The 18864-nt window shown below is 41.1% G+C and overlaps 2 protein-coding genes across 2 annotated transcripts; both read left to right on the forward strand.

Moving 5' to 3' along the window:
- Positions 1-9423, forward strand: ubap1 (ubiquitin associated protein 1). Its single transcript, XM_034082874.2, has 7 exons — positions 1-199; positions 2641-2687; positions 2842-2966; positions 4651-5457; positions 5947-6105; positions 6516-6617; positions 6800-9423. Exons 2-7 carry the CDS (start codon positions 2648-2650, stop codon positions 6938-6940), a joined length of 1374 nt encoding a protein of 457 aa, XP_033938765.1. The 5' UTR covers positions 1-199; positions 2641-2647; the 3' UTR covers positions 6941-9423.
- An 812-nt stretch (positions 9424-10235) lies between these two features.
- On the forward strand, positions 10236-18798 carry dcaf12 (DDB1 and CUL4 associated factor 12). Its single transcript, XM_034082825.2, has 9 exons — positions 10236-10668; positions 12447-12737; positions 13398-13673; positions 14429-14489; positions 14685-14878; positions 15442-15507; positions 16130-16292; positions 16562-16740; positions 16868-18798. The coding sequence occupies exons 1-9, from the start codon at positions 10609-10611 to the stop codon at positions 17024-17026; spliced, it is 1449 nt and encodes a 482-aa protein (XP_033938716.1). The 5' UTR covers positions 10236-10608; the 3' UTR covers positions 17027-18798.
- The last annotated feature ends 66 nt before the right edge of the window (positions 18799-18864 follow it).

The raw sequence follows: 18864 nt of genomic DNA on the forward strand, positions 1-18864 counted from the left end.
TTGTGACATCATGTAGGCGAGTGACGTCAGACAGGAACCAGTGGAAGGGAGCTTGACAAATCAAGATGGCGTCCCACGCTGAAGCAGGAAAGAGATTCCAGTTAAAATAAAACTCTCCCGGAGCATAGTTTACATTTGAGTGCCACCTCGACAAGACGTCGTCTGCATTTTTAAAAAAAAGAAGACGGAGCAGATACAGGTGAGAGGAGTCTGTGCTTTATATGTGAGCTGAGTTTTGTTTCAGGGGCGGTGTCAGCAGCAGAGACAGCGGTCTGTCGTACCCAGACACACAACACTACAGACAGGCCACTGGCGAAGCTACGTGTATTAGCATAGAGCCTAGCTTTTCCTCAAAAACACTAGCCAGCAGCTTATGGTGGTTGTCAATGATTGTTAATATTCCACCAATACAAAACAATGACACCAATACAAAACAATGACACACCCGATGTTGACTTCTTAGCTAAACTGTCACTGTGTGTTCGCTGTTGGTGAGCTGAGAGTGACCAAAGATAATAATAGGCTAGCTTAGCTTGTTGCTAATTAACAGTATCATAACTTGGCTATATAACACCAGGCAATACATATAAATGTTAACGTACATCAATGCATCTGCTAGCAATACTTGACAAGTGGGAGTCTTGACAATTACAATTTTATCGTAAACTTGCCTGATTGCTGAACAGTCGTAACTGCGATGGTTTCGTTATTGTTTTAAAGTTAAAAAGAGTTCACACCCTTAACAAACTAACAAACACAACAAAACTACGTTGGCAAGTTGTCCTGTTCTGTTTTGGTTGTCGCTTATATGTGAAACACTAATAATAACGTAACTGTACTTGAGTACAGTAAATAGTTAAAGTAGTTAAAGCTACGCAGAACATAAACTTGTGGTCGAGGGGTGATACATAATATTATTCCTTACTGTACTATAAGAAACTAACAATAGGGTAACTACTAAGTCATATTACCATTTTAAGAAATCTGATAATAGAAATCCCCACTATCACAAGACACCTCTTGATCACGTGTGGCCTATTTGCATGGTCATTCATGATTAGTGAGATGTAGTCTAGTGCCAAGTATGATGACTAAACTCGAAACTGGGGCTAATGAACGGTGGATGGCTCCCATGTTAGTGTAGTACAATTCACCTGCATGTTAGGAATTAAAGCCAGTTGTTCACATGTGTGCTGCTCTGCCACTGGTTTGTAGATGCTGTTACTATTTAGCAGTAGATGGCAGTTTTTTTATAACAGACTGCTGTGTATTGCTACTTATTGTTTCAGAAAAAGGCTCTTAATGCATCAATATCTTCAGCAGTGATAGGCCGATAACAGGGTTTTATTTCCAATACTTTGATTGTATTTAGACCCTTTCAAGGGTTCAATTATTATTTTCCGCACAACATAATGCTGTTGTTGATATATGCTGCGCACGACAAAACAGTAGGTCATTTTTTTATTTGCATCTAGGGGAATAACCGTAGCAACAAGAAAGGCAGATTAGTGGGCCAGATAAGATCACCAACATCTTAACATTTCAACATCAAGTAAATATTGTCCAATAACTTTGACCTTTGAGCACCAAGCAATGATTTAAACGAAGAGTCCTTCTTTTGTCCAACTGATACTCATTTCATCCATCTTATGTAGCTGTGACTGGATATCAGCTATGAACAGGCTGGGTAGTAAAACAATCTTTATCTGTGAAACAATAAATCCCACAGCCATATTTAAGGGTCCTTAGACATTCAATGTCTCTCTTTGGTGAGTCTTTTACAAATACACTATAGAATAAATAACTTTTAAAAGAACATCTAGCTCTATACTATGTGTCTATCAGTTTGTAATGGCTAATGTATAAGTGACTCTTTCCCATCTAAATGTCCAGTAGACACAGAACAACGCGTCATCTCGCCCCAGTCATCTTAGAAAATGATCTGTCTTTATTTGGCATGCTAGATGTTCAAACTTCTTCACCAGCCATCCATTCATTTCATTTGTCTAAATGCTATTTTGTGCTGGGTGGGTCTCCTTGTGTGAATAATAAGATATTTTCGATTAAATCAAATGAGCAAGCAAAGAGGCGTAGAGTTAAGCTTTAAAGCGATCATATATCAGTGAGTCATTTCAGTGTTTATCTAAAATGTAGCTAATTGAAACTTTAGTGATTTCTTTACTAACAATTCAGCCCTTGGCCGTGCAGCTGTGTATAATAGGATAAAATCTATCACTTTTTCTTCTGAACATCAGTCTGAGCCACATCAGAGTACTGTGTTCAGCGGATATGAAAACAGAGGCTTCTCTGTGTTCATAATGTCAGCCATTGTTGCTCAGCATGACCAAATAACAATGACTTGAGATACAAAGCAGTTGAATTTAAAAAGCCAATGGGATCGTGAATCATATCAGACCACATTTGCACTACCATGTACAAAAGTGTCATTACTTCTGTTCTGTAGGACCAATTTATCAGCTCAGTCAAAGTGTTTTTTTACACTGTTGAAGCATGGTGTGCTTTGTTAAGATACGCGGACATGCTACAGTATGTAAATATGTAATACTCTTTGACATTTACAAAAATGGAACTCCCACTGTTCATTAACTTTACACCTGGTGTTCTCGTGTCTGTTTTCAGTCTCTAAATGGCTGCGAGGAAGTCTGGATCAGATGCATACAACAATGGTGAGGACCTATTTTAAATGCTTTCTTGTTTCACTCTTTGACTGTTTTAAGTTGTGACTGAAATGTTTGCTTTAACATCTGCTGGTACCTACAGTATAGGTCCACTGTCTAATTTTCTAATATTTACTTACTTCTTTCTTTCTGTTTTACACAGGACCCATCAGCTACCTTGATGAAGTTCCCTTCAAGATCAATGACAAATTCCGCTGTCCGGCCAAAGTGGGCCTGCCTGTCGGTTTCTGTCTCCCAGACTGCAACTCTATGCTGTCGGACTCACAGGTTAGTCAGGCACAGGAAATATCTTCATTTTTGTGCTGCAGTGAAATGCTTCGAGGCATCTACAAATGCACATATTTTTATACTACTCTACAGTATTTAATTTCACATTATATTGTTTCCTATTCTATGTAAATGCACATATTCTACCTTTTCCTGTGTTATTTGCACCATTGTATCCCTTGCATTCTTTTTGTATTGCATTATTTTACTTCCTTATTTCTTATGTAGTATATTGTGTATTGCAATGCCGGCAGGGACTGGGACTTTTTTTTTCATTTCCAATAATTACGCTGTAGCTATTCTGTTTATGTTATGACGCTAATCCTTATAGGCTCTGAGGCCTGTACGATGAAGCCGGATTTTCGCTTATCGAGCTAACTTCAGGGAAAACTCTGGGTTTCCGGTCCTACGATGCTGGTTCACTTCTTAGTGAGCTAGATCTCCATGGTAACTTATGCTGAACGGCTAGCCTGGTCCGGAGCAGGTTAGGTTGCAGGCTAAGAGATCAAGTCAGTGAAAGCACCGCCTGCTGACCAATCAGAGCTCAGTGCGCGGAGTTTAAAGCGATCAAGTCATATTACAGGAGAAAGGAAATACAGTTTAGACTTCCGTTGCAGGAAAGACGGCCGGCAAAAATCAACTGACTGCGTGAACGTGAAAATGAATAGAATATCACCTCCATCTTCAGAGCAATCTGACTATTATAACATTAGCGTTAAGAAAGCTTACTTAAATATCTGCCACAACATAAGTAACCGGATCAGAGTACATTACAGTCCGCGGCACTGCGAGTGCAGACGTCGATGTCTCCCATTATCATTCATATCACATCATAATGTATCATATATTTCCTTATCTGAGTCAGCTGAGCCGTATCTGGCCGTGCAACACTCAGTGTCACATACTGTATGCAGAAGTATTATTTTAAGCAACACATTAAGTTGACGAAACACTTGAGTCAAATGTAATTAAAGTCAGATCGTGTCTTAGACGGGGCAGTGATATCATAAAGCTGTTAATGTACGCATTCAAACACTTTTTCTTTTACCAGCTGTATTCACCTTGCAGGTGCAGCTATGTGGCTTTTATCCTGGATAAAGTGTTTAAGTCATGGATGTTTAAAGTTTAACTTCTTCCTATTTGTCTAATATTATAGTTGACTTTTCATTCAGGAAGTATGACGCGCTGCGCTGTCAGTACGCTTGTCCATGTTTGTGATTGGTCGAAGGCTCCAGATACCACCCCTTTCATGTGAACGCGCACCTAACTAGATAGGACACGGCTGGCTTGAGTTAACGAGTTGATAACCAGCATCGTAGGACCGCTTAGTGAGAGCGCGTTTGTTTTGGATTAGGTAAACCAGGTAACTCAAAGATATCCAGGTTATGTTGAACCGGCTTCGTCGGCCTCTGCCCTCTGTCCTGCGGTAATGTTATGTTTTTGTCCAAATGTTTGTCATGCTTCAAGTACTAGAATGGAATTCAGTTGTTTGTCAGTGTTAAGCATACTTGTTCAAATATTGGGAGAACTGCTATTACTGTTGAAAATGTAAAATAACTTTTTATCATTTATAAAACTGATAATTATATTGTAAATATTCTTTGAGATATTTTTCTGTTAAACTGTCATGTCGCTCTTATACTAACTCTGTGCCATCTCCCTCTTCTTCCTGTGGTCTCAACAGTTCGACTTCTCTCTGGAGAGGCGAAGTGTGCGCTGGGGGGTTGAACTTGCAGAGGCCAGAGCAGCAGAAGCCAGAGCAGCAGAGGACGCAGCCAAGCAGGAGGCGGAGCGCAAGGAGTGTGCCGCGCAGGAAATGGATGGCGGTGGAGGGAAGAAACGGCGGTCCGCTGCAGAGGACCAGGACCTTTTACCACCAGCACTGAACCCTGTCTTTGCAGGATTCAGCCACAACGCCATCCTTACCCCAATGCCTGCCTCGAGCCTTGGCCCCAGGAAAATCCAGCCTAGCATTCCTCAGCTTCACAGACTCAACCTAGCTGACTTTGAGCGGGAGGAGGACCCATTTGACAAGGTGGAGCTCAAAACTTTGGACGATAGGGAGGAGCTCAGGACCATCCTCCAGAGCCAGCCTCAACCTCCTCCCTCTGTTTCCCCACCAGAGGTATCCCAGACAGGGTCACGTGGAAACAGCCCGCCTCCCCCGAGCACCAACACCAGCATCACATCCAAACCCGGCTTCACCCACAAACCCAATGGGTTAGTTCCCTTGCTGGACATGGACAGAGTTGGGCACCCTGGGAGATCGAGTTTTGACACAGACGATCGGCCTTGTAACATCCGCTCTCTCACCTTCCCCAAGCTCTCTGACTCTGGTGACCCAGAGCCAGTGAGGTACCACCCCCACATTGCACCCACCCCTGCTCCCCGACAGAACCTACCCAACGGCAGCCCAACCACCGTACCCAAGACCGAAGTTATCGTTGCCCCTGAGCCAACCAGCCACACCAAGAGTGGCGCACCAAAACCGGTGAGCATTAGATAACACACTGCATAGAGGACTAGTATTGTGGGATACAGACACAGCTGTAGATTAGGTCTACACAGTTATAGCAACATTATAATTTGTTATCAATATTAAGATCATGGTTATTTATTACGAATCGTCCTTGATTTTAGCGACAAACTAACGACACTTGTGCTGCTGCATTGTTGCTGATGTACAAATTAGGGCTGCATGATTTGGCAAAAAACATTTTTTTTTTTTCGATATGAAGAAAAACATCAAAATTCTGCCTTTTTAAGTTGAATGCCTCAATCGGCCACACTTTTGGAAGAAAATGAAGCGGCTAGATAAAAATTGGTTGTAAAGATATGAATGGTGAGGACATGGCAAACAATGTGGCACTTAGTGCTCCTAACATTCAATCCATTGCGCAGCCATAGTGTAGATTAACCAGTGGTGGTAAATAAGGAACATCAGGAACCTTATTGGCCTTCATTCATGTTTTTACTCCAGGTCCACCCAGGGTCAGGAAGTGCTGGCCTGCCGTGCGGCGGGGCCCTGCTCAGCATGACCCCCAGCGAGCGGCAGTGTGTGGAAACACTCGTGGGCATGGGCTACTCGTATGAGGCCGTCTTACGGGCCATGCAGAGACAAGGGCAGAACGTGGAGCAGGTGCGACCTCATCCCGCCCCATGGCGCAGCAATCTGGATTCCTAGCATATTCACTGTTCAATATGTGTATTGCTTGTGTGATTGTGCAATTATGTTCAATGAAGCATCAGTGCAGAACATCTGTAAAAATATCCTTTACATTTAAATAAAGTTGTTTCATCACAGGTTCTATGGAGTACGTGTATCAGACTGGTTTTAAATGAAGGCATCACAATAAGATATTATAAGATGCAGAGCACAAACACTATAAAGACAACAATAGATAAACCATACCGAACATTACTATTACTTAATTTAAATGATTTATTTTCTCAAAATAAAACCTTTTGTAGTAACGTGTAATTCAAGCCTCATACAGCGTGCTTATCAAAGCAGATAAATAACGAACATCTATTTATTGTTTGTCTAAGGTACTGGATTACATGTTTGTCCATGGGCGTCTGTGTGAGCGGGGCTTCGATTCAAGTGCAGTGGAGGAATGTTTAGAGATGTACCAATGCTCGGAGGAAAAGGTTTGTGCAATCTGTTCCTTAGAAACCTTCATTGGGGTTTTAAGTTGAATAGTTTCAAAAATGTGTAGTCTTTAAAATACAAGCAATACCTCTACAGTACATTGTTTCAGGAAGTAGATCATGTCTATAGATTACATTATATAATCTATCATAGTATTATTGCATTTTTTCATCCTTCCCAGGCCTTGCAGTTCCTTGAGCTTATGTCGAGATTTGGCGAGATGGGATTTCAGCGCGATGCCATCAAAGAGGTGCTGCTGGTTCACAACAATGACCAGGACAAGGCTCTAGAGGACCTGATGGCTCGGGCTGCAGCTAGCTGAGCCAAGCTAACAGCCAACCAAAGCCCAGACAAGGGCCTTGCCTCCCCCGCTACTGCCCAACACAGCCCTTTCCCTTCTGCCGCCCCATCACACCATGCCCTGCCCTTTGCCTTGGCTGTGGAAGGGACAGCTGGGAGACAGTTGTGTTTCTCTCTATGCTAAAACGTATCGTGTCTCAGCACTTCTTAAAGACTGTGCCTAGAGTGGAGGGGGGGGGGGGGTCAAACAATACTTCAACGGTGGTGTTCATTTTCTAAGAAGTCATTGGCGTTAGGTTCCAGGATTTTGTGCTGTGAGGGTATTGAAGAATGGGAGGAATGACTGAGCTCTAAAGGAGAAACTGGAAGAATTGGGCTGCAGTCTGTCTATTGCTGTTCCGATTTGCTTCAACTTGGAAGTGTGCAGGCAAAGGACCGAAAGGGGACCTGGTGACAGACTCTGAGCACATTACAAGCCCGTTTATACACTTGGAACTCCCAATCAACTAAGCTGCCTTCTTCCACTGCTCTGTGCAGACCTATTATATGGGGGCGGTGGTTTGGGGGGGCTTGAGGTAGCTTTCTTTAACTGGACTTGCATTTAAAGTAAAAAAGAAAAAGTAAAAAAAAAAGCCCAGTCGCCAGGCAGACAACTGACTCTCAAAAAGTGCCCTCTCTGCTCTGGTGCCCTTGTTCTGTTCTACTCTTTCATGCATTCATGTCTGTTTTTCTGTTCATTTGGGCCCTTTTTTTCATGTCTTTGATTTCTGTTTTGGGAACTGCATATTAGATGTTTACGTCATTATAACTTCTACCCCAGTTCGCTCTTTGACCTGCACTGGAATGGCCTGTTAGAGGGTGAGGAGAAATTGGGAACGTTCCTGTGTAATAAGAAATATCCCATAATCCACTGGCACTGATGTGTCACATACTGCACAGGCACACGTGTTTCATAATTATCGACTTATTGATATAGTTCCCTGATACTTTCATTTACAATTAAAGAGTTTGCTATGTAAGATATGTTAACTCACTTTTAACCGTCATCGACTTCTGTTCTCAGACTGGAAAGGAGTGAGTGGTTTAAAATAGAAACAAAATGTGAGCGAGCGTTGTTTTTGCAACCACATCACAGTGCAATAGACATTTCTTATTGAGTGACTGTTGACTGGAGCTTTTAGCCTCAAGTCATTTTTCGGGGATGAGGAATGGTCTACAAGCCTTGCTGGAAATGTGGATCTTACTAGAAAAGGTTTGATTTCGGACTCCCATCATCTATTCATTTGCCACAAAATCTAATCGTACATGGTTTGTTGACACATCCGCTTTCTTTTTTCTCATGTGTAATATGATAGGATTGTTTATGTTGATTTTAGGTGTGTTGCCATCACCACAGTCTTAAATGGAAAATTCCTCATGTTAATTGGGTGTAATTGTTTAAAAGAAGGATCCTTTTATTTTTATAGTATGTGTCTGAGTTCCATGATAAGTAAAAAGCGTGTGTGCTCTGTTGCACCAAAGGCAGAAATGGGAGACGTTTCCATAATAAGGAGCTCTGTTGTCCTGATGGGGATGGTTGGAGGCGTGGTGACAGATTAAGGGCTTAACCTTTGGGTGGTTCCACTACTTTGTCTTAAGTTTAACAATTGAAAAACAAATTGTATTAACCACCAAATAATTTTAGAACAACCCCTGGTTTGACAATTCTAAATATAGTGCCGTTTTCCCCCAATACAGACACAATCATTCTCCACTTAATGTACCATTCAAATCAAATGTGTTAGCACGTGCTTTCAGGAAATGAATCGTTGTGAGAATATCGAGAGAAAAAAAATACAAATATCTCAGTGCTTAAGGGATACACATTATCATTAATATGTCCTTCGATCCATTTTCCAATAGGACAATAGAGGGAGCAGGCAAACAACATTACAAGGCAATGTGTCACGTTGGACCTAGTATCATTAATTAAGCCCGCTGCCTTTTCTGGATACGTGGTTGACTTGATCGATTTCTTTCTTCCTTCATTTACTGTGATAAATATAAAGGTTCACTCACTTTACAGACAAACACACAAGTGGTATTATTGTCGCCTTGCATAACTAAAGCGTGATTTCCTTAATATTACATAAAGCAAGTTTATGTCCACTTGCCCTCTGACAGCCACAAAGGTTGGAGTGAATGCAGTATAGCAGGTTCTGGGCCTCCTCCAGAAACGCCTCCTCCCGTTTCTGTTACGATGTCCTAGTGATGAAAAGCAACTGGGGCCTCGTGTTCAAGGGTTTATATATCCAATCCTCCTCTAAGCTACAGCATAATTGAACATGGAATGCTAAAAAATCGAATGGGCATTGAAATATCATAATGGTAAAATAAGAGGTGGCCGAGTTGAGTGTTATTTCTCAAGTTCCTGAAATGTTATTTTCGAAATGTTCAATTTCCTCTTGGATGATTTGGAAACTCCTCACGATTAAATGTGCACATATTTCCAGTGGTGAGACTGTTGATCGTTGCTGTTGTTGCTTTTTGAGCTTAATTTGAATTTGGTTACGTCATGTTACATGTATGACCACCACTTTCATGACCAAACATTTGAGAGGTGTTGTCATGAAGCTGGTGGAAAAGTATTATCTTTTTTCTCTCTTTTCAGTTTACATCAACAATGCAGGTCTCTCCAGTTGTTGTCCGTGGCAACTAGAAACATCTAGCTGTGTGTCAGCAGAAAACAAGTCAATTATGTTTTAGAATAGAGGCCATATTTGGTCTTCCGGAGCTCACCATGGTTAAAAAAACGGAAGATTACAAAGTAACAAACTTAAAAAATCCGGTAACGGTAATAAGTAATTTTATTAAGATTGATTTGCTTTAAACTGATACTGGTGGGCTGGCTTATATTAGTGCTCAAGTTCACAACAACAATTGTATTGTGGGAACCATAGAATTTGTCACAAAACACAGCCCAAATACATTAATTTTCATTGTTGTTTTAACCCGACAGCTATATACAATAGCACTAACGTGATAGCTCAAGATTTCATTGCATTTATATATTACCTAATATTGAATAAAAAAAAGTAAAAGCTTACTGTTATTAAACACACATGTTTTCATATAACATTTGTTTAATAATAGAGGCCTAGGTTAAATTGTCTAAATGTACTATTTGTTTCACTGAAACAAAAATAATGTGCCCTTTCAGATTGCAGGGAAAGCCATTTATTGAAAACCCCATAGACCTGAGAAAACCTAATCATGTGATCAATGAGGTCACGCAGTTGGCGTGAACGAGCACGCATGACGCTTGCTTTTACGTACGACCTTGTTTTTGTTGATGTTTAATTTGAGTGCGGCTGCGCGCTGCTCAATGCTTTCGCCGTTGCTGACGCGACTTGCCAGTAAAAAAGGAGAGTGTGGACCCTCTGGCAGAAGCTAGCGACGTTATCTTAACTGATAATAGAATACAGCCGGAGTTTAGTTTTAATTGTGAGTCTAGGAGGCAAGCTATTGATAGTAAGACAGCGGCGATCTCAACCTGCGGCTCACCAACCTCCCGTATGTGATCGCCCTTGCTCGTCGTCGGACGCTGCCAGCGAGGGCCAAGAAACGAAACAGCATATCGCCATTATATGATCCAGTGTCCAGCGTCGCTTTTACCCTCCATGTGGGTGAGGGAGCTGTGTGTATCAGATTATGGCGAGAAAAACAGTTAGCAGGAAAAGGAAGGCAGGAGAGCCCAAAGACCAACAACAGGTAGGCGGAAACCGGTGCAGATCCAGATTAGCTAGCTAACGCTTGTCAGTTATGTTAGCATGCTAACTAGCAATGGGCTAGCCAGGTTTAGCTCATATAAGCCATGTCGTAGCCCATTGCTGACATTTTTAACGCAGTAACTGCTCAATTTGATTTGAATATAGGGACAAACCATTCACCAAACCAACATATTGGTCTTGTTTAAACAATAATACAATGCATTTCTGTTTGAACGTGGCTAATGTTTGCATGGTGTTATCCAACGGCAGTCTGTTATCAGCGTTAGCTAAAGGGCTAGCTACCTCATTTTATTGCTATTATTTATTTATAATCACGCTTAAATAACACTTTTCTAGTGAATAACATTAACAGTTACTTGTTTTGTTGGAGTAATCCTATGTCATTTTGTAGTCACCACGCAAAAAAAAGCATACATCGTCACTGAAGCCGTATTGATCTAGTAATCAATTATTATGCATAGCTTTAGCTATTAAGCTACTGTTTACGATATCGGAAACGTTTGCTAACAGTTAGCTTTCATTGCTGACTTACATACAACCAACCGTAGATCAGATTGTCCCAAACAGCCGGATAGAATGAATTGAAAGACAACATTCATCACCAGCATAATAATCTTCCCTATACATACAATAAATCCTGAGCCCAGTTGTTGACATCTAAACAAATACAAGTTAATCCCCCTTTTCAAGCCTAACTGATCCTTTTTAGGGCAGTGTGTCAACAACACCATCACCTGTGTCAACAACACCATCACCTAATTTTGATGTATAGTAAATCATTGATACAACTGTCACTTTAAGGTGCGATTTCCACCTTTTTGTGTGTATGAATTGTATGTTGTACTATAAAATATAGATAGATACTTTATTGATCCCAAATTGGGAAATTCTTGTTACAGGAGCAGCAGTGTGTTCAGACATTACAATATTTAAAAGATGGAATAAAGGATAGACATAATAAAATAAAAAATAACCAATATAAACATATTGAGTAAAAGCACCACCAATTCATTTTACATCCAGGGAATAAAATGACTTCTTGTGTTGTTTTCCTCCTGCCCAGGAATGTTCCACACATTATAATGGGAATTAATATTTAGGCCATCGTGTGCTGTGAATAACTTTAAATGCACAGGGCCGTTTTGAACATTTCCATAACAGACTTAGAAACCAGACAATTTGAGTGGATGGTCAGTGTGACTATTGTACCTGAGGTGATCCTGCTATATACTTTTTGCTGGTGTGTGTGAAATATATTTTGTTATATTCCTGGCCAGAGATAATGGGGTCAGTAGGTCTTATGAGGTCAACTGACCAACAACAGGTGCTGTCTGCGCCTGTGTGACAGACAACCAATAATGTTGGCCAACCTGAGTAAGATAATATTCAGCACGTTAGTTGCAACGCCTGCATTGACCCTTCCTGGTCAAATGTCACTGACTGCGTTTCTGTTGTTATCCTGCCATGATCCACTACGGATCTTAAACCTGTAGCAGTGAGGAATATATATGTGTTGACAGTCCTCTGGGGGATGGGCATGGCTCAGTACAGACAGCTTGTGACAATGAAACGGGGATTAACAAAGACAACAAATATATTTAGCAATTACATTTAATTATTCTAAGACTGGTTTTATTATTTAACTTAAACATAGGCTAACTCTTTCAAAGTTGTAATTAAAACATCATTATTGATAGCCTGAGAGCATGTTGGACTTTACACAAGGCCAAATGAACCTTTCCCCCCCTCTTTCCTTAGCTGGGCTGGTGTCAAGCACCAAACAAGCGGAGTCGTGTATCTTGTTCATCGCGTCATGCCCAGCAGTGGTGGTGCAACCGGCGCTCGGTGGTGTGTGCCCTGCGGGGGCGGGAGTTCAGACCTCAGCAGCAGCATGAGGTGCGGCTCCAGCGGAGCCTCCGGGGCTTTGCAGCCGGCAGGCTCCCCGGCATCCTGAAGGAGAGGGAGTTCTCCCTGGGGAGACTCAACAAGGTGTTCGCGTCGCAGTGGCTCAACCACAGGCAGGTGGTCTGTGGGACCAAGTGCAACACGGTGAGATGTCATTTTGTGACTAACTTGTATTTAATTATTACCCATATATTTCAAACATTTGATATTAATGAGAGAACTTAATTGGTCATCAGTAAGGTTAAAAGCGCTCAAATGATTTGATTACAGAGAAGGGCATTTCTGTGGTGATTGAAACCGATAGAAGAACCATACCCGAGTTGTGTCTAAATGTTACTGTCGGTGTACAATTATTGAAGGCCGATTTGGCTCTAAATCTTTCAAATTGCTTTATTGTTTTGATTCAGTAATCTGTCATAAAAGTCAGCAGTGTTTCCTTGTGCAGTGATATAAAGCTCCAGTGCGCCTCCAAATTAATAATATTGAGTTGTTAAATTAAACATAATAGAATTTCCTGATGCAGATAAATGTTTCCAATTTGGAGACTTCAAAATTCGGTCCTTGGTTATTGCTAATCATGTTGCCTTGGTTTCCAGGAAATAACCAGGTTTAACATTCTATCATTTAGTATCAGCATTTATTTTCTAAAAACTAATAACATTGTTATTATATCATGATTCTTTCTCTTAAATGTTTTCCTTGAATAATGGACACATAGACACTTATACCTGGCTCAGGTTGTTTTCTTTATGAACTCCTGAATCTATTATTCTAACCAGACGTCTTTCCTTCTTTTAACTGCAGCTTTTCGTTGCGGACGTCCTGACGGGGCAGATAACGCGCATTCCCATGCTAAAGGACAGGGAGTGTAGTAGTGGAGGCTCTGGGGTTGTGGGCGCAGTGGTGGGACGGCAATACCACCCAACAGGGGGCTCTCGTGCCCGGCTGGACCAGCAGGGCTGTGGGATCCACGCCATCGAACTGAACCCTTCCAAAACACTTCTGGCCACCGGGGGAGACAACCCCAACAGCCTGGCCATCTACCAGCTGCCCACGCTGGACCCTGTGTGCGTTGGGGATGTAAGTGGTTTGGATCTGATTTGAATTTACTGTCATCCTGTTACGGCTTAAAGGTGCTGATCCTCTCTCTCTCTCTCTCTCAGTTCTAATTCACTTAGTTTAGATTCTTTCAAACCGTGTTGAACTATCTGTGCTCCAGCCACACAGTTTAGGTGCTCCTATAGGAGGGAATGTTGATTACTCCGTCATATCTTTAGTCAGTTTAGATACCTACCCTGGTGTTCAACCGCATCAGCAGAGGGGCTCTTGTAGGGTTGCGCATTGAAACAGAAATGTTTACACATCATAAGCAAAACTGTACAAGTTAAATTTACATTTTAATTAAATCATTACAATAAAACTTCCAAGCCCCTCCAAAATAAAAGAAAGAAAATAATTAGCCTCCCACCCCTACATATGCTGTTCATGGACTTCCTCCATGTCACATTTTATCTGCATCCCCCCAAAACACGTCACTATTAAATGTATTGCTTGTTTAGAGATTGTGGTTTTAAAAAAGTATATACTGATACTAGAAAGATATTGCAGTAATAATGGCCAGAAGAAATCCATTTGAACAACATTTTTCTAGATACGATTACAAAAAACGAGTGATTGATTCTTTGAACCATCAACCAGAGAGCAGTACAAATGTTACAATGAAATCTACTTTGTTAATATTTCTCAGTCACCATTTAGCATTAGCCAATTTCACCAAAATCACAAAATGTTGTATTAAACGTTTGCTTTAACAAAGTAGCCATCTGTTTTTTCAGGATGGTCACAATGATTGGATCTTCTCCATCGCGTGGATCAGTGACAACATGGCAGTTTCTGGTGAGTTGTCTATACGAGTTGGCCTGTATGAATGAATACTGCTGTGTAAGCATTGCCCAGTGCACATTACAGGCCTGCGCAACTTGCTGCCCTTTACACACCCTAAGGACAATCCAGTTTATTTGTCACTATTGTATTCTGTTAGTATAAACCCTTTAGGTGGTAATCACAATATCATTTTGTGTTAATTCCCAGGGTCCCGAGATGGCTCCATGGGCCTTTGGGAGGTGACAGAGGAAGTAATGAGTCAGGCTGAGCGCAGTCAGAATGAGGAGGCAGTCCCTTCGTACGCCCACATCTCCCATCGGGCCCTCAAGGACATCCCCAAGGAGTACACCAACCCATACAACTGTAAAGTCCGCGCTCTGGCCTTCAACAACAACCATAAGGTAGGGTTCCCCCTGAAGGAAAATGTTTAGAAATCACATTTGGTGTCAGTGAAATATTTCTAACAATGATTAATATATTCAGTTCCAGTTTTTAGGAAACACAAGATATGAGAAATAGATACTTTGAGCCTCGAAGCTTTATATCATTTAACACAAATAATGCATGTTCAAAATCAATTAGCTGTTGAGATGGGGTTACAAGAATGGGTTTGGACTTTGTTTGAAGTTGAAACACGTCCTGCTTACCTCCACTAAATCAAAATCTGGCTAAACAGATTGTGTGGTGAACTGTTATACAGTTGTGATACATTTAAGTCATGTGTGACAATTGTAACTTGTCACTGACCTAGCGACAAATTGGAGATTTGTGGTTGCCCATATTTAAAGCTGTGAAGCCGGCAGAGGATTGAAATGTGATACAGGAGTGGGTGTTTTGATGCATTTCTTTGAAAGTGGGTTACCAGAGAAGTCAAGCCGACAGGTGAAATGTGGGCTCCGCCTCTGCACTCATTGGTTTCAGTTATTCACTTCTGTCTTCCCATTTGTTTTTTGACCATTTTCAGGAACTGGGTGCTGTGTCTTTGGATGGTTACTTCCATCTCTGGAAAGCAGAGTACAACTTGTGCAAGGTAAATTAAAAATACATTGTTTGACTATTAATAATGCCGTCTGTGTCACCAGACTGGCGAGTATGCGCGTCCCATTGGCCGTGTATTTCACGCTGCATTCTCCCTCTCTTCCACTATCTGCATGTTAGCCTTTTTGCAAAGGGTGCTGTCGCTTCATCCTAAACTCAGTGCAGCTAGATGATTATCAGAGCAGATCGTTTTTTCCACTGTAAAAGGAGATTAGATTAGATACACTTTATAAGAAGGATGATAATGGGCCATCGCTAAGGACTAATAATTATGTGATGCATTTCCTCTAGAAACTCAATTCCAGTGATTCATTTAGCTAATGAAGACCACTTGCAGCTTCCTGCTGTTATATTGTTTTTGTTTAGTGCCAGTGGAATTTAAATATGAGATCAGTTGCCAACCAAAATATTACATATTCCTCTAACATTTTTAGATTTTCTTAGATTTACACAGGCAGCTAGGCAGGTTAGTACACAGTTAGTTCCCCTGCTTGCCTGTGTCATTTCTAGCAACTTCATACACAGATAGTAGCTCACCTATTAAGCTATGAGAGGTCAGAAACAAGCTAAATCAAAGTAAAGATATTTAACATTTCATTGGTGGATCCCTCTAGATCCTGTCCACCAAGCTGCCTCACTGCAAAGAGAATGTGTGTCTGGCATACGGACAGGAGTGGTCTGTGTACGCTGTGGGTTCTCAGGCCCATGTTTCCTTCCTGGATCCACGGCAGCCTACACACAGCATCAAATCTGTCAATTCCCGAGAGCGAGGAAGCGGTAAGTGATGCCTACAACTATTGGCACAATTAGAGAGCAACTGACCTCTAACTGCTTCTGGAAGATGTGTACAAAGGAAGTACCGCTGTTTACTTTCCTTTTTAACTTGTCTTTTATTCCAGTTTTAGCAATTTAAAAAGCATTCATACTTTTTAATGATGCATTAAGTTGTAAGAGTGAGATATATCCTAGGTCTTCTTTCAATGACAACCGGTGTTCTTCTTACTCTTTGAACCTCTTTGCATTGAAACGTCTGTCTGTGTTTGCAGGGATCCGTTCAGTGAGTTTCTACGAGCACATTGTGACGGTGGGCACCGGCCAAGGTTCCCTACTCTTCTACGACATCCGAGCCCAGAGATTCCTGGAGAACGCTTTGAATCCAGCCGGAGGGTACCGGAAGTGCCCAGGAGATGGCATCCTCAAACTCTCCACAGGGAAAGGCTGGCTGGTAAACACATTTGTCTTTAATAAGCTATTCATATATACAAAAAATATATAACAATTTGTGCATCTTCATAACTCTTCCTTCCTTCGTCCCTCACCTATATCCTCCCTTTCTTGTCGCCAACTCTCAGAATCACGATGAGACGTGGAGGAGTTACTTCTCGGACATTCATTCCTTCCCCAACGCGGTGTACACGCACTGCTACGACGACTCCGGCACCAAGCTGTTTGTAGCTGGTGGACCGCTCTGTTCGGGTCTGCATGGGAACTACGCAGGCCTGTGGAGCTAGCCTCTGTGTCCTCCATCGCTCCATCACTACATCCTCAGCCATCCCCTCCCTCTTCCAGTCTGTTGACATCAGTCTTTGGAATCCCTCTTGCTCACCTCTGTTTTGCTCTCACGTGGACTCAGGAGCATGATCTTGCACCCCACAGTATCACGGCTTTGAATATCGTTATTGTGTATGTTAAAGTTTGTGTCCACTCTCCCTTTCTCCTCCAATTATTCCTTTGCTCCTTTCACCTCAGCTACTCAGTTGTTGTTTTAGTTTTTTTATGAAAATGTAAAAACAATTAACTGCGGATTCTGCCCCAGAGGAGCTCGCAAGAGAAGCATTAGGAATAAAGTAATACAGGTTCTCATCATTTAAAACATCCAACCCGCAGGGATAATGATATGGTCTTGTTTGCTTTTGTATTTAAGGATAGTGTTAACCGCTGCTTCCTCTCTGATAAAACAGTGTCTTTGTGAAATACCTGTGGAATTTTTTTTGGAAAGAGTTCCTTTCCTTTCTCTCACTGAAATGGACGGCAATAAAAGAGAGGGCGAGGTGAAGGAGGACTGAAGAGCGAGCTCATTTTGCAAGACTGAACCAGAGTGCAGTTTGATGTTTCTTAAAGAATATTAACTGGAACAGCCTGTCCTGTCCCGCAACAATCACAAACAACTTCTCTTTTCTTCAGATTGAGAAGTTAAAAAATGAAGCCAATCAGAATAAGACTGTGTTCATGTGTTCTCACTAAGATGATGTAAAGGAGAAACATCAAGATTGCTCAATGCAATGTTCTGCTATGAAAAAATCCCATCAAACGCATATTTTATTTTGTGACCATGTGTGATTTGAAAGGCATTCCCCTGCTGATATTCTAATTTGCTTTATTTTTTATTTATTTTCCCCTTTCTTTTTCACCTTTACTCAGTTGGTCATGGGTGCTTATATCTCCTTCTTTTGAAGGATATATTTTCTTTCTTTGCTTATGTTGCTTTTCTTTTAGACCAGATTGCTCTCCAGATATGTCCCTGTCTGTAACTGTTCTGGCATCGCCAGAGAATTTATACAAAGTTTAAATTTAGGAACAAGTTAAGAATCATCAAATATGATTGATAGCTAGAGGAGCCCCCTCATGATTCTGGGACTGCTCCACAGGAACTTGAGAGAAAATCTGTAGTAGCTCACTGGTCTTCTTAACCACCCATCAGGAAGGTTGCAAGGAGAACTAATGAAACAGTTTCGACTCTACACTGGAGTTAGATGCTGCAGGCACATACTTTTAATGTTACAGTTGTACAACTTTACTTTTTCCTCTTTTTTTGTATCAAGGAGTGAGCGGTTCTGCTCTTTTCTTTTTGTTAGAGGGTAGGCTTGAGTTACGTTTTGGCTTTCCTCAGGTCTTTCTGTGAAAGACTGACACAGGCGATCATAATTTCCTTTTCTACATGGAACTTTTCTCCAGTTTTCATGATAATGACATATTGAAAAGAGAAACCCCAACTATGACCACAAATTGAACAAAAAAACCAACACTTTTAAAATGCATTTTATATATAAATGTGTGTATGTGAAAATACATAGGGACAATTGCATACATTTTTATGTATATGTCTGAGGAAGTGTGTGGATTATGTCTACTTGGTGATGCCCTGTTTTTTTAATACATGCCTCATGAATGTTTTTACAAATGACTAAATCTGAGGATATTGTAAGATAAACATCTGGAAAAAAACAAGCTATAAAATCTTTAAAAAGAGTAAATAATAAAAATAAAATGTATATTGATGTAACACTTTTTTTTATGTTTGACGTTATTTATTCAATGGAGAGATTTCCTCGAATTGAACGGACCACTG

The sequence above is a fragment of the Pseudochaenichthys georgianus genome, chromosome 5 (assembly GCF_902827115.2).
Source record: "Pseudochaenichthys georgianus chromosome 5, fPseGeo1.2, whole genome shotgun sequence".
In the NCBI taxonomy this organism is placed as follows: domain Eukaryota; kingdom Metazoa; phylum Chordata; class Actinopteri; order Perciformes; family Channichthyidae; genus Pseudochaenichthys; species Pseudochaenichthys georgianus.

Bases quoted from the DNA above. Each gene is read 5' to 3' on its own strand.
- ubap1 (XM_034082874.2), top strand. From the start codon at position 2,648: ATGGCTGCGAGGAAGTCTGGATCAGATGCATACAACAATG. The intron at 6,106-6,515 runs GTGCGACCTCAT...TGTTTGTCTAAG, and splicing joins AAGGGCAGAACGTGGAGCAG to GTACTGGATTACATGTTTGT. The intron at 6,618-6,799 runs GTTTGTGCAATC...CATCCTTCCCAG, and splicing joins ACCAATGCTCGGAGGAAAAG to GCCTTGCAGTTCCTTGAGCT.
- dcaf12 (XM_034082825.2), top strand. From the start codon at position 10,609: ATGGCGAGAAAAACAGTTAGCAGGAAAAGGAAGGCAGGAGAGCCCAAA. The intron at 14,879-15,441 runs GTAGGGTTCCCC...GACCATTTTCAG, and splicing joins CCTTCAACAACAACCATAAG to GAACTGGGTGCTGTGTCTTT. The intron at 15,508-16,129 runs GTAAATTAAAAA...GGATCCCTCTAG, and splicing joins CAGAGTACAACTTGTGCAAG to ATCCTGTCCACCAAGCTGCC.